Below are 13732 nucleotides of genomic sequence, written 5' to 3'. Positions count from 1 at the left end.
AGATAAAATGTAAAGAACAAGCACAGTGATGATAGAAAGGTTGAACTCAGATTTTATATTTTTACAAAAGGAATTTTTAAAACGCATATTGTACGAGAAGAGATGTAGCAGGGTACTAATAGCGTAGGCCTTTTAAAAATCAATAATTGGTGTTAGTAATAAGAGCTGTGCTGACAACCAGCTGTGAAAGTGGCCTCATTCCTGCAGTGCAGGAGGGAAGAAACCAGCCGGTGATTACCAACTCCAAGTATTGCTTGCAGTCAAAGCTTCATTAAAAAAATTAGTAAAATACCCTTTTTACCTTAAAATATGTGTCTCAGTATTGAAAGAGGATCTATATAAAGAGTTCAGAAAAGAACTGCTGCAAACTGTTCAAATCAAGAGTATTTCCCAGTTGGGCTGCCGGCCTACATTGTGGAACTTACTCTTTAGTAAAAAGCTCTTCTCCTCCCAATTAAAGAAAAAAAGGTTGGGATGCCCACAGGTCCTTGCAGCATGTTTAGCGTGACTTTTAACCCCTCATTTCACCTTCTGTATATGGCTCTTCTTTATACCACCACCTGATACAGCCACAGAATCTAGTCTCCACTGCAAATTAGGCTGTTAGCATCTCTTTCACAGTTTTTAAAAGTCAGTGTCGAAATTCATCGTTGGCCCTTGCTGGTCTTCTATGCATGCCGCCTGTGAAAATCCAGCCATTTATTTTTATTCAAATCAAAGGGAGACATTTTTGTTATTAAATAAGTTACTCAAAAAACAACAGCAACAGAGTCCACTTCTTACCAGCGTATTCCTGTAAACCTGATATTCTACATGAATTGTCTTAATGAGGAAATATATCCAAGCGCTGAATAAGGAATCTTAGATTTCCAGCTTTGACTTTTAGCTACAGCTCACTCACACACGACCTTACAAAATCCCTTAAATCTCCAAGAGCCCATTTCTCATTTTCCTCTGTGCTCCCATGGAGCTGATCCAATGGTTTTTAAGGGAGCTCTGAGCTTGGACAAGCTCTGAAGGGCATGGGGCAAGACAAGAAATGGGCCCCGTGCTCCCTGCTTATTGTCCTGGAAAATAGGTATGATAATATCAGCCTCACCGGGGTCCCATTGCAATTAATGTTTGGAAAATGTTTTGAAATCCCAGAGTTAAGAAACGCAATACCAGTGCCAATTATTTAAGGGTCTTATTTCTAAAGCACTATTCAAATTGTTTTAAGCTACTTTTTCTAAAAATATATGATACAAAGGCAATTATACTACCTGCAAGCATAAATTGATGTGGTGGTTTTATGGTCTTTTGAAAATTGCCTCAGTAGAATATCGCCGTGACCTGGAACATCTAGTTAAATGAGGAATCTGAGTTTTGTAGACTCGCCCCAACACTTAAACGCCAAAGAGATGAATCTATGAGAAGGGTGCTTTTCTTTGTTGATCTTGATTGCAGTTTCTGCACTTTCCAGAAGGTGATGGTGCTTTGCTTGGCTTTGGTTCAGATCTGAGGAGGGAAGCCGAATAAACAGTGGAAAATGAAGGATGAATAAAAAAAGAAAAGAAAAGAACCTTGCCTTATGTTCTGTTAAGGAAAGAAAAAACTTTTACAACCAAAGGCATTACAGAAGGTCTTATAAAATATTCTGGTTTTGAGCTTCAATAACTTTATAATCTTCATGTCCAACCAATCGTTGCTGTATGAGTATTTCTGAGTCAAACATCCTGGAATTAAAGATAGCTTTCGAAGTATTTCTAAACAATGTGTAAAACTGACATTATTAGAAGTCTTTGAGTATATAGACAAGATGGAAAGTTTAAAATAGGGAGACCAAATTGAGAACAAAGATGTTTCTAAAGATAAATCTATTGCTTGAATTTATTATATAACAACATTTTTTAACTATACAGGTTTGCATTTTACTTGGTATAAAATACATCGTTGAAGAGTTCACATATACATCCAAGCTATTATATGCAATTGGGAATGGATGCTCAATGCTGTGTACAAGGTAAAAGAGGTCTTTAAAAATATGTGTATCTATTAATACTAAGCTATGTATCTTTCAGGTGTCCTTGTAATCTAGTGTTCTTTTTCTTTTTGCTTTATTTGCAGTTTATTTAATATTTGAAAATACTTTTTGTATCAATTAGCAAATTAGCAATTTATCTGGGCGGAAAAACCCCATCTTAGTTACTGAGTTACAAAGTGAATTGTTCTGCAGCTGCAAAATCAAGTGCCTCAGCTGAGTTAATGCTTTTCATTTCTTTTGCATGTGTCAGCATTAATGGAGGCAAGCTTCTATGAAGCCTTGCGTGTGAAGATGGTGCTGAGCAGACTAGATTCAGTTCTGTTATATTCAATTCTGTTAAATGCTTTTTGCATTTTTTTTTTGGAATAAGGCACAAAAGGAGACTTCGGGCTGAACTTCAAGCAAAAGTTAATGCTATTCTCTTTTGGGTTCAACCACCCACTTTGCTTAAGGTCACTAGTTGAGGCTAATGCAGCTCAGAGGGGCTGCAGTAAACTTGGCATCTCCTTGATTAGGCTCCCTGCTGATCTAATACACATACTAGCTCACTTGCCAAGTCAAATAACACATTTAGTGAATTGGAAATAAGATTTAAGTGGGCCAGCACAATGCGGCTTGCCCTCTCATCTTTTTACCGAATCCTTCTCTTTGTATGCAAGGCTGTGAAAACTGCTCTTGTTAGAGGACTTAATCTTCATTTTTTTCCTGTAGATTATTTGGAAACAGGTCAATTGAATGTTGGAGCTGCTAACTCCTCCCACTAAAGAAAGAATCCGCTTGTGGCATACTGATTGCATCAGTTAAATGAAAGGCTCCTATTATTACAGATAAAATACTATAATATAAGGATCTGTTAGAATTAATAAAAAAAATCCTGATATTAAATGCAGTCCTTTTTTAACACTGTGTTTATTTCTTTGTCTTATACATTCTTTTCTAAAGCGTGCTTTGTATTAACTACTGGTGAGTAATAGGAGGGGATGATCACATCAGTATATATTCATCTCCCGTGGCTGTTCTGCTGCAGTTAATTCTTAAATACAGTAGGTTATAATAGGGTGACATTTCTATAGTGCCTTTCATAAGAGCAATCTAAAGCATGTCATATAATGTTTGACTTTGAACTATTCAGTTTCTTAGTGACACAAATCTCAGGGTAAATTTATGCCTTCGTGGTTTGTTTCCTTAAAAAATATGAGTCATTGTATTTGTTATAGTTTGAAATTTATCATAGATTCACCATAGATTATCAAGTTATCCATGCCATAATAATCTGTAACTGTCCTTATCTGTGTGTTAGATGTGCAGGGTTATGATGTGTGTGGACTTTTTACGATCTACTTATCTCTTCTGGTCATATAGATTTATGTGTATCTCTTTTCTGACTAAATCTGAAAGCAGAGCTTGCATTCTGAAGAAATAAAACATATCTATGTAAAATCCAAGTACTATTCCCTGACATCTAAAAGTTAGAGAAAAATGATCATAATACCCTCCACCAAAATAAAGAGATACTCAATTTCAATGGCCTTTTTTACAAAATAAAATGTTCAATGTGTGAAATGTATAATGTTCCCTGAGATTAAGCAAAGTATCCCCAGCATGATTTTTGGAGTTACAATAAATAGACTATTTCAAAGGACAGTGTTTGATTATCTAAAATTTACATATTTGCAACAGTTGTTTCTGATTGGAAAGGATTTATTTACTTACCCAAAGCAAATAGCTTTTCTAGGAAACGTGAAATAGGTTATACTGTTTGTACTGTGTTTAGTCATTACATTTCACTCCTCAGAATGAGTACCAGATCTCTGTACTCTGTAATGAATTTCCTCACAGTTTGTAAAACAATGCTAGTAATAATAATAAAGAATTGATCAATTTAATATTCTAATCTGGACTTCAGTTTGAGGTTGTTGTGCCATCCAAAAACACTTTGTAAATTCTAGAGAACTACAAAAATGTGAGGTCATCGCTATATTTGTCATCTCGTCCACTATATTTTACCCTTTTCTTTTACCTGTTTTGGACATCAGTAATGTTAAAACTCATCTCTAATAAAAAAAAAGCAGAAAAATTGAAAATATTACAAATCGTAAAATTATGACTAAACATGAAATTATTATGAAAAATTGCAGACTCCTAAAATAGTCTGAGTTTTGTTTTTTGTATTGTTAGGAATTATATCTTTTTTTTTTTTTTTGATGCCTTAGCTACAGATAGGTGGCATCTAACCTCAAGGTAAGGTGTTACTGCAGTAGTAAGGCATTTTTACCTCACTACGGTTTGTCAGTAGAGAAAATATTTGTGGCATATTGATGTTCTACTGGTTAGAAAATATGTTTCTCCAAGCTCATGGTTTTTATTCTGTGTTCTTGTAACTACTTAGAGCAACTTTGGGACATTAATACATCAGTAACAAACACAAATATGTGATTAATGGCTTCAAAGTACCTGTCACAACTACCCTTTTTGATTATCTTTATATCTTCTGTTAATGTTCAGAGATGTTCAAAAGGTAGATTACATTTTACACTTGTACACTGAGAATGTTTGGAAGAAATAATTGTGAATGAAAAAATTATTTAAAAGACAGAAAATTTTATGTTTTGGGAAGAAATGACAATTAGTATTTTAGCCATTTCTTTCTCAATAACAAATGTATGCCAAAATACCACCTGTTTAGTTCATAGCATCCAAGCAAAACTATTTTTATTAGCTATATTAGACATATTTTTCCTTACAGTTTCTTCAGTTTTTTGAGGTAATTACCATAATGTAAGTACAAATAAAAACATAATGTTATGATAAACTTAGGGGATAAAAGTGTATCTTAAAATTTTATTTACATTTGTTGCCATTTCAGACAAACAACTGAAAACTTACCCTCCCTTTTAAATTAATAAACTTAGAACAATATTAAACGTAAATTTAATTCCTCACAGTCTTCCTTTTGTCCATTCCTAAGAACAACTTTCTTGGTTATAGATTGGAAAGGGGTATCTCAGTTTTACATAGCTGTATAACTTTTTATTCTCCCCAGGGGCAAAGAATGAAGTCTTATTTCATAATTACATATCTATGGTATTGTGTGTAAGGGAATGATATCAGGAGATGGTATGTGACCTACATGTTCCTAGAAAGAGCATGACCCAATAAGGGTACATGTATTTTTAAATGATTATGCGTTTCTAGTAGCAAAAGAGCCAGAACCTAGAATTGCAATCTCTCAATTGCAAATTCATAAGAGCAATTGGGAATTCCCTGCTACTATTCCCACCCTTAACCAACTAGTATATGCAAGCATAAGAAGAAATTACTAAAGATAGTGCTGTACAATATATGTAGATAACTAGGAAAAATGGTAGCCCCCTACCAACCATCAATACAGTTACTAACAATCTAGAAGAAAATGTGCTATTAAAAATAGGTACTGAATCATAGGGTTAATTATTGTTTAAGTATTCTAGCTATGATAATATAATTCATTCAATTTACATAAAGTGAAAAGTGATAATGGTAAAATTCTTACGTCTGGAGTAACTTTACAGCTCTATAACTGACTGTTTTGATGACCTTGAAAGTTACATAGAATAAAAATGTATGCAAAAATACTTTAAAGTAATTCTTTTATCTTCCCATTAAGTTGATGATACAGAATGTATTTTGATAAATATAAAATTCATTTTTCACATTTAACTGATTTATTGTATCTCAAATTTGGCAAATGGGCATTTTCTTAAGTACGGAAATGTTTTATTTTTATTGTAAAGATTTGCTTTTATTTCAAATGCATGAGTGAGTGACAAACTTTAGAGTCTAATAACGAAAAACAGCGTGTAAAAAATAGTTATAGCATTTTTTAAAGAAATAGATTAAAATTTATTTATAAAGATTGAAAAAAGTTAAATATTGTTTCAAATTTTACTTTCATTTTATTAACTTCTGTGAATGCTGTTATGATTTAGACACTAAAGTTTTTCTCACATTAAGTTATTCAGGTAAACATATCTAGAGCAAAAATTGCTTGACTATAGGGAGCGGGTCTTATTTATTTATTTTTTTTAAACTACACTTATCTATAGTAAGTGTCTAGTCTCTAGTAGATCCTCAATAAGTACCATTGATAGGATGGAATAAAAGTGCCATAATTAGATACATGCAGTTTGCTTTAAAACTGTTTACAATTATACACCTGGAAGAAGAAGAAGCACAAAGATAATTGAACTGAACCTTATACTTGGAAATAAAAGCCCATCAAATAATCAGATTGGTTAAAGAAATTGTTTATAGTCATCTTAGTTTAAAATTAAAACAAACCTTTTTCATTAATAATTGTTAAAACAGACTGAATATATTTTTAACAAAACCATTGCATATTTTAGTTACACATGGAAAACTTCTGTCCAAAAAGTTTTGCTGTTTGAGAAGTAAAATTACTTCTTAAAACCCAGAACTGAGAAATACATATCATGCATAAAGAGTATTAAATCAAAATAATAACCCACAAACAATATTCTGTGCAGCAAATAATCATTTTTTGTCTACTTCTATAACAGAGAACTCCTGAAAGTTCTCTCTTTTCAGGAGAACCCAGGGTGTTTATTTATCAAGCCTTCTAAGAAAGGAAGTCACAGGGATGTTGTGTTTCTGTTTCAGAATATCAGAATAGAGAATTAAGCATGCTTCCTTTTGCATTCAATTACACTTCTGAAATGAACCTTGACATCTAAAAATTTTCTAACTACTCAGAAATCAGTTTGAAGTGCACATCTTCCATTGCTCCCAATATCCAATTTTACTATGATCTATTTTATGGAAGATGATGTCAAAAATCCTTATTGTATTGATAGGTCTACTTTAAGACAAACTATATACAACATTCATTTTTTCTCAAACAGCACAACTAGCTAAAACATGGTAATAGCTAAAATGAATATGGCATAGACAGCGATAGAATTATAAATCTTTCTATGCAAAGGAATGACCTTCTTTACTCACTAATGGAAATATTTTATGGGATAACACTTTACCCTATTTTAAATACACTTATTTCGTTCCTCCTCCATCTATTCATATATGGGTAGTACACATGTTATCCGCAATATGAACTCTTTTCAATTTATAACACTGTAAAAATGTTCCTGCATTTCTTATTATCTGAGTTGATGGACTAATTAGAAACAGTCAAGGTTATATCTAGGTGTGCCAATAAAAAATGTTTCTAATTGGCCCTGAGACTGAAGATAATTCAATTACAAATCTTTTCCATTTGATTCATTCTTTTCTTCCTTAGAAAGGATTATGTTGATGGGATTCAGGTAATGGAACTTGGTGGCTTAGGAGAAGCATTAAAACATCCTTCCAGCTTTCAACTAATGTGATTAAGTTTTATGAAGTTTGTTTTTCTTCTTAAAATCTTACTGAGGTCAAGTGCTCATGTGATTCCCTTAGAGCAGGGTTGAGAAGTTGGGTGAGTTGAAGAGGTGTTACTAATCTCCTAAAATGTGCTCATTAAAGTTCTAAAAAGATTGAAATACTCATTTCCCCATATCACAATTCCTAAGTTTATAAATAAAAATACATAATTCTTCTCAATTAAGTCTTCCTTACAGACCTTGGACTGAAACACTTCTGTATAATACCCACAGAGTACATGCGTAGGGTGGTTAATGAGCAAAAGATGATTTTAAAAAAAAACCTTACTTTAAATCTAGGTCAAAATAATCTGTGTGTTGTCAACAACCTAAACTTTTTATCTAGTTATTTACTGAGCCCACAAAAACAAAACGTGTTATTTTCTCTTTCTTCTAAAGAAAGGCAAGCGGCAAATACTTAGCATTATATTTAATTTCACACTGGCATTTAAAATTTGACAAAGATATTAAGCAATCTACAGTGTCCAGTGTTTTCATTTTTGTGTGCAAAGAGCTCGAATTGCATGGTATCTTCTTTCCCCTTGAAAGATGAAAAAACAATGTGATAGGTTACAACTGGAACATTTTAAGATTTAGTATCCAGAAATTAAATGTATCATGAAACAATAGGTGGAGTTTAATGTACACCCTATCAGTGTGGGTCAGTGACCTGGAACATTTTCAGGATTAGTATGAATAGAAAATATTCCCTTCTCTTCTCTCTCCATACAGGAATCTATTTTAGTATCTCTCCCAGTAGGTCAAAGCCTCTTTCCAGTGATTCTAAATAGGAAAGAATTTCAGAAATCAAATTATATTAATGAAAAACTTGATACCAAAAGTTACAAGAAATGTGTTATATTTGCATATAAACATTTGTATATAAATATATCTCTATACATATTAATAATATGTGCCATATCATTTAAGAATCTATGGTTATGCTTACACATATTATTTTCCAAAATTAGTAGATTTTTTTAAAAGACAAAAACAATAGCCTGTAGCTGGATGTATTTGTAAAATTCTTAACCGAGACATATGTTGTAGATAAATCTGAAAGCAAGTATGGATACATTCCATGACAAGTATTTAAGTTCTGGCAGTATTTATAGGAATGTTCAGTCTTCTGATTTATATTACACATACTTTGTATATGATCACTAGAAATTTTATTAAACCAATCATTTCTGGGGCTTGATAATTACCTTTGAGTGAAAGAAGGTACATGTCTCAGTGGAATCTCTCTCTTGCCTTAGAGGAAATATTAATTGGAGTCAATTTTCGATTAGATAAAAAATGTTGTGAAATTTTCTCATCTTAAAATCCCTTATCCCTATAATGCAGAACATTCTAATGGTTTGCCACCATGAGGCAACACATTAACTATCTCAGTGTGGCATCAGCCTGCAAAGTTTGTAAACAGCTTGGTAAAATAAGAATTTTTATTACATGATTTAGAAGTTGCAATTTTCTAGTTCTTTAAATTCCAAAAATAAAATAAAAGTTATTTTTCTGTTAACTTTGAGGAGATTTTCAATGATTGATTCATTTATAATGCTAGTTTTTCAACTTCCAATGATACTTGTAGGAAAAGTCACGATTACTATAACTTCGACTTTGATCTTCCTTAGATTATGACATATTTAATGCTTTTGTCAAAATGTTACAGTACCTCATTAGCAAAGATAACCATGGAATACACAGGAAGAAGAACTAATAGTTAATATTTTTAAGTGACATAAACTACCTAAATATTTAACAAAATTAGTGATTTTTAGACATCAGTAATGATAAGCCCAATTCTTGACTCAATGTCTATCATATTATATGAAATAACTGAGCTCCTTGTTTCTTCAAATACAAACAAAAAAAACCTTCCTCAGTATTTACATAATTTAAGCAAAAGCCTATAGCGGATAAGTGAGATATAGTTCTCACTGACATCTGCTTTGGAATTGGGCGCTGTATGGTTGATGCCCTGGAGGATTGTCCAGCCTGCTGTAATTGACATATAACTGACCATTTGACCATGCCTGTGTTTGCTTTAGGTTTCATATTAGTCTTGCGGTTTTTGCTCTGCAAAGCTGTAGAACAGCTGCTTTTCAAAAGAACATATGCTAAGGACATGGTAACTAAGTTCAGCCTTCACCAAAAACTTGAGGAGTTCTTTGAGAAAAATACGCCAATGACAGTATGAATTTTGGAATCACCTCTGGAATCTTCAGTGTCATATGGATCAAAGAGTTCAGTGCATGGATGTTTAACTTAGCTTTTTATTTTCTCCAGCAGAAAATCTATATGTTTTCAATGTTGCTGGTGCTAGAGGAAAAAGCAAACTTGAATGTAATATCTTCACTGTCATACATAACATAAGAAAAAAAATTCGTATCATTTTCTGGGGCATGTATTTTGCATTCGTCTCTTTGATTTTGACAATCTATCTTTTAAGATTCTTTGTTTGTTTGGTGATATTTGCACTTTAGTAACGTAAGTGGGGAAGAACACACTGCCGTAGGGAATGGTCCTGGAACAAATGTCGCTGGAGTTCCTGAATTGTGCTTCTTAGTACTAATTTTATTACTCACGATGATGGTGTCTTTTGTACACATAAATCATTACTTTGACATTGTTGTTAAGTGAGGAAGGTTGAAATTAAAAGGAATCATGGATTTCCTACAGTAAACTCTTAGAATCTCTTCCCCACTTATTGGATTTTGTTTTTTTTTTGTTTGCAGAGTCTGTCACTGTTGACAGATTTACCTCCTCATCTCATTGACTAGCTGAGTACCTTTTCATAAACAATGTATTCTATTCCCAGTAGTATGCTCTCAGACATATAGTAGGTCATTGGACAAATGATTTATTTGAAGCTAATATCTAGGAGTAATTTTCTGATTGTAACTGAATGTTATTTTGCACTAACAAGTCAAATAATCTTGTCACGCCCAGCACGGTGGCTCACACCTGTAATCTCAGCCCTTTGGGAGACTGAGGCGGGCGGATCACCTGAGGTCAGGAGTTCACCACCAGTCTGATCAACATGGAGAAACTCATTTCTACTAAAAGTACAAAATTAGCTGGGCGTGGTGGCACACACCTATAATCCCAGCTACTCAGGCGGCTGAGGCAGGAGAATCACTTGAACCTGGGAGGCGGAGGTTGTGGCAAGCTGAGATCGCACCATTGCACTCCAGCCTGGGCAACAAGACTAAAAACTCCATCTCAAAAAAAAAAAAAAAAAAAAAAAATCGGATCAATGCCATTTTTCCTTGCCGTGTGAGATATTAAGTATGGAAACGTGAAGGCAGGTGGACTGTATGCAAATACTGAGACAGGAGCTATAATGAATATTCACTGTAATACAAATGACCTGGATGCTGTCTCTATATGGGAATTCCTTCGCAAGCTTTCTTGGGAAATTTATATGTTTTTCAAACCTTGAATCCTGAGAATTATCAAATGAGAAACATTTAAAAATTAAAATAAGTATTATAATTATCTGTGAGAATTAAAGCTTAAATATCATCACAGAGATGTTATTGGTTTGAAGGAATCCATTGACATCAAGTTAAAAGCAAAAGCGAGACACCTTGACAGTCAGTCAAAAGTTAAAGTCGATATTTCCCGGAACCAGGACAAGAACACACAGGCAAGAAGAGGTCACAATCTAATTAGTCAATCTTGCTTGTGGTTATTGCCATGATAAAAATGTTCATGGGCTGTTGGCTGCTTACAATAAGTCATTTTTAAAATATAAATAAATATTAATAAGTTAATACATATCATATATTTTATGCAAATACTATGAATACTGTTCCAAGAAGCAATTTGACTTGAAAGTAAAATAAATCATTAAATTGAAATCTACACCTGTACTGCTGTTAACCTTGATAGGAGATACAAATGTTTAATTTTTAAAAATACTACCTGATATGGTTCAGCTCTTTGCCCTCACCCAAATCTCATCTTGAATTGTAGCTCCCATGATCCCCATATGTTGTGGGAAGGACTCGGTGAGAGGTAATTGAATCATGGGTTCGGTTTCTTCCCATGCTGTTCTCATGACAGTGAGTAAGTTTCATGAGATCTGATGGTTTTATAAAGAGCAGTTCCCCTGCACATGTTCTCTTGCCTGTCACATATAAGAGGTGACTTGGCTCCTCCTTTGTCTTCCGCCATGACTGTGAGGCCTCCCCAGCCATGTGGAACTGTGAGTTCATTAAACCTCTTTGTCTTTATAAATTACCCAGTCTTGGGTATGTCCTTATTAGCAGCGTGAGAGCAGACTAATATACTACCCAATAATGCACACTGATAATTTTCAGTGTTTCAGTATTTGCTATAGGTTTTGTTTCTTAGAAATATTTTAACAAAATAAAAACAAAGAAAAGAAGATAAGAATGGTATAGAATCTCCAAGGTGAAATCCAAAACTGATTTAAAATCTAAGTTGGTAAAAGTATATTTATTTTAATACTAAAATCAAATCAGAGCATGTTTTCATTATTTAAAAAAGAGATTATATTAAATAACACGTATCCTAACGCTCTAGTTGTAAACGCTTTTGGAAGCACTTATAACAGTTTGATCAATGTCAATAACAAAATACAAAATATTTCTACATCTAGAATATTTATCATGTAACAAATATTAAGACTTTTAGGTAGGAAAATAAGTACTTGTGTGTTTTACTTACACTTTGTGTGTTTCAAAATTACTTTTAAGTATTATAACTTAGAAATAATAAATATTTGGATTATTTTCAATGTTTTAAATAATTTTTATTTGGCATTGATTTTACATTAATATTTCCTTCTTTATTCTTACCTATTATCAAAAACCTGTTGCATATATATATATAATTTTAACATTATTGGAATATCTAAACTTGTCACTACATAGTGATATATAATAATAAAATGTGCATTTATTATTCATTGCTTCTTTTTATTAAAAACTTCTACAACTTCTAGTATACTTTTGGCATGTAAAAAGGTTTCACTATTATTTTATTCAACCATTAGTACTTAGAAACATGTAAAAAAAAGTGTTATGGAAAACAAAGAATAACTCATGATCTCATGATTCCCAATAATTTTTAAGAATTCCTATTTCTTGTTCCCAAATACTAAAGGTTAATATTAGTTGGAAATTAGAAACACTAGGCCTGGAGGAGTTCCAGAATTTTGTTTGTGACCTTGTCATGTTCTTTAAGGTAAAACATAACTCAAAGCCGTTGCTAGTCAAACAAGGCCAGAGGCTGTGCACACTGACCATAGGTGATTCTTTCTGCTCTCTAGTTGTAAGGCTCTGAGTGTACAAGTTGGTTTCCAGTTTAATTCTGCTTTAAGATACTTCCTTCAGTTACCTTTGTGAGTGACTCCTCTTTACTTCAGTCATGTATTTATTTATGATTGGTGTACTGTTTGATGTGACCTGTGAAAATATTTCAATTTAATGATAGCCATGACTATCTATTGGGTTTTCTGGTTACAGACAAGCAAACAATGTAAGGTTGTAATCCAAAGTTGCATGACATTTATATAAATGTATACTTTCATGTTATTATTCATACAGGCTTCAGTCCCACTTCACATAGAAAATAATTATGAGGGGTTGAAAATTTCTCACTAAGGGTTTCTAGATCTACTATTTTAAAGAACTGTTTGCAAAATTGCCTATTTCATTAAATGAAAGGGATTTACTATCATCTTGGAAATTTTAAAGCTCCCAAAATGTGTACTTCAATCAGACAAGGCAATGGAGTAACCATTTCGTAATAGACCATTTGATAGTACATTTCTAATTCTTAATTTAATATGTCTTTAACTGCAAAATTTGGCTAGTTTGTCTAGTTTACTTCAAAGAATCGATCTCCAATTGGACTCTTTTTACTTGTATCACAAAATATTAAATAATATCTCTAGGACAATTTTAATCATGATCTAATGACTTTATGGGAGAGTTAAACCTACTTAACAATTTTGAGAAAATTACACAAGACAATGTATCTGCTTTATATTTCTCATACATTCTCTTATTCCAAAACATGTGTTTGGATTTGAATAAAATAATGCATATTAAAGTTCTTTATAATCCATAAAGTTTACATCACAACAAATGCACTATGATAGCTTTTTCAAGTTGGAATGTGTTCCCCTTGTGTTAAGATTGGGATTTTCTGGCATTTCAACTTGAAAAATTTGAGATTTCACTGTATTCCTGGCTCACAACTTCCACTCCTCATCTTACCCCACTGCCCCCAAAAGCAAAACCAAAAACTAGTTATG

At 32.8% G+C, this 13732-nt stretch overlaps 1 protein-coding gene across 1 annotated transcript in view; it reads left to right on the top strand.

Moving 5' to 3' along the window:
- The window catches only part of LOC139363953 (uncharacterized), an 84558-nt gene that overhangs the window by 5651 nt on the left and 65175 nt on the right, over positions 1–13732 (top strand). The window contains exon 3 of the mRNA XM_071099198.1: positions 1902–2002. Within this exon, the coding sequence (XP_070955299.1) occupies positions 1966–2002 (37 nt within the window). The 5' untranslated portion in view covers positions 1902–1965. The remainder of the gene's footprint in view (positions 1–1901; positions 2003–13732) is intronic.

This window comes from Macaca nemestrina, chromosome 6 (genome assembly GCF_043159975.1).
Source record: "Macaca nemestrina isolate mMacNem1 chromosome 6, mMacNem.hap1, whole genome shotgun sequence".
In the NCBI taxonomy this organism is placed as follows: Eukaryota; Metazoa; Chordata; class Mammalia; order Primates; family Cercopithecidae; genus Macaca; species Macaca nemestrina.
This window is presented reverse-complemented; position numbering and strand designations above follow the sequence as displayed.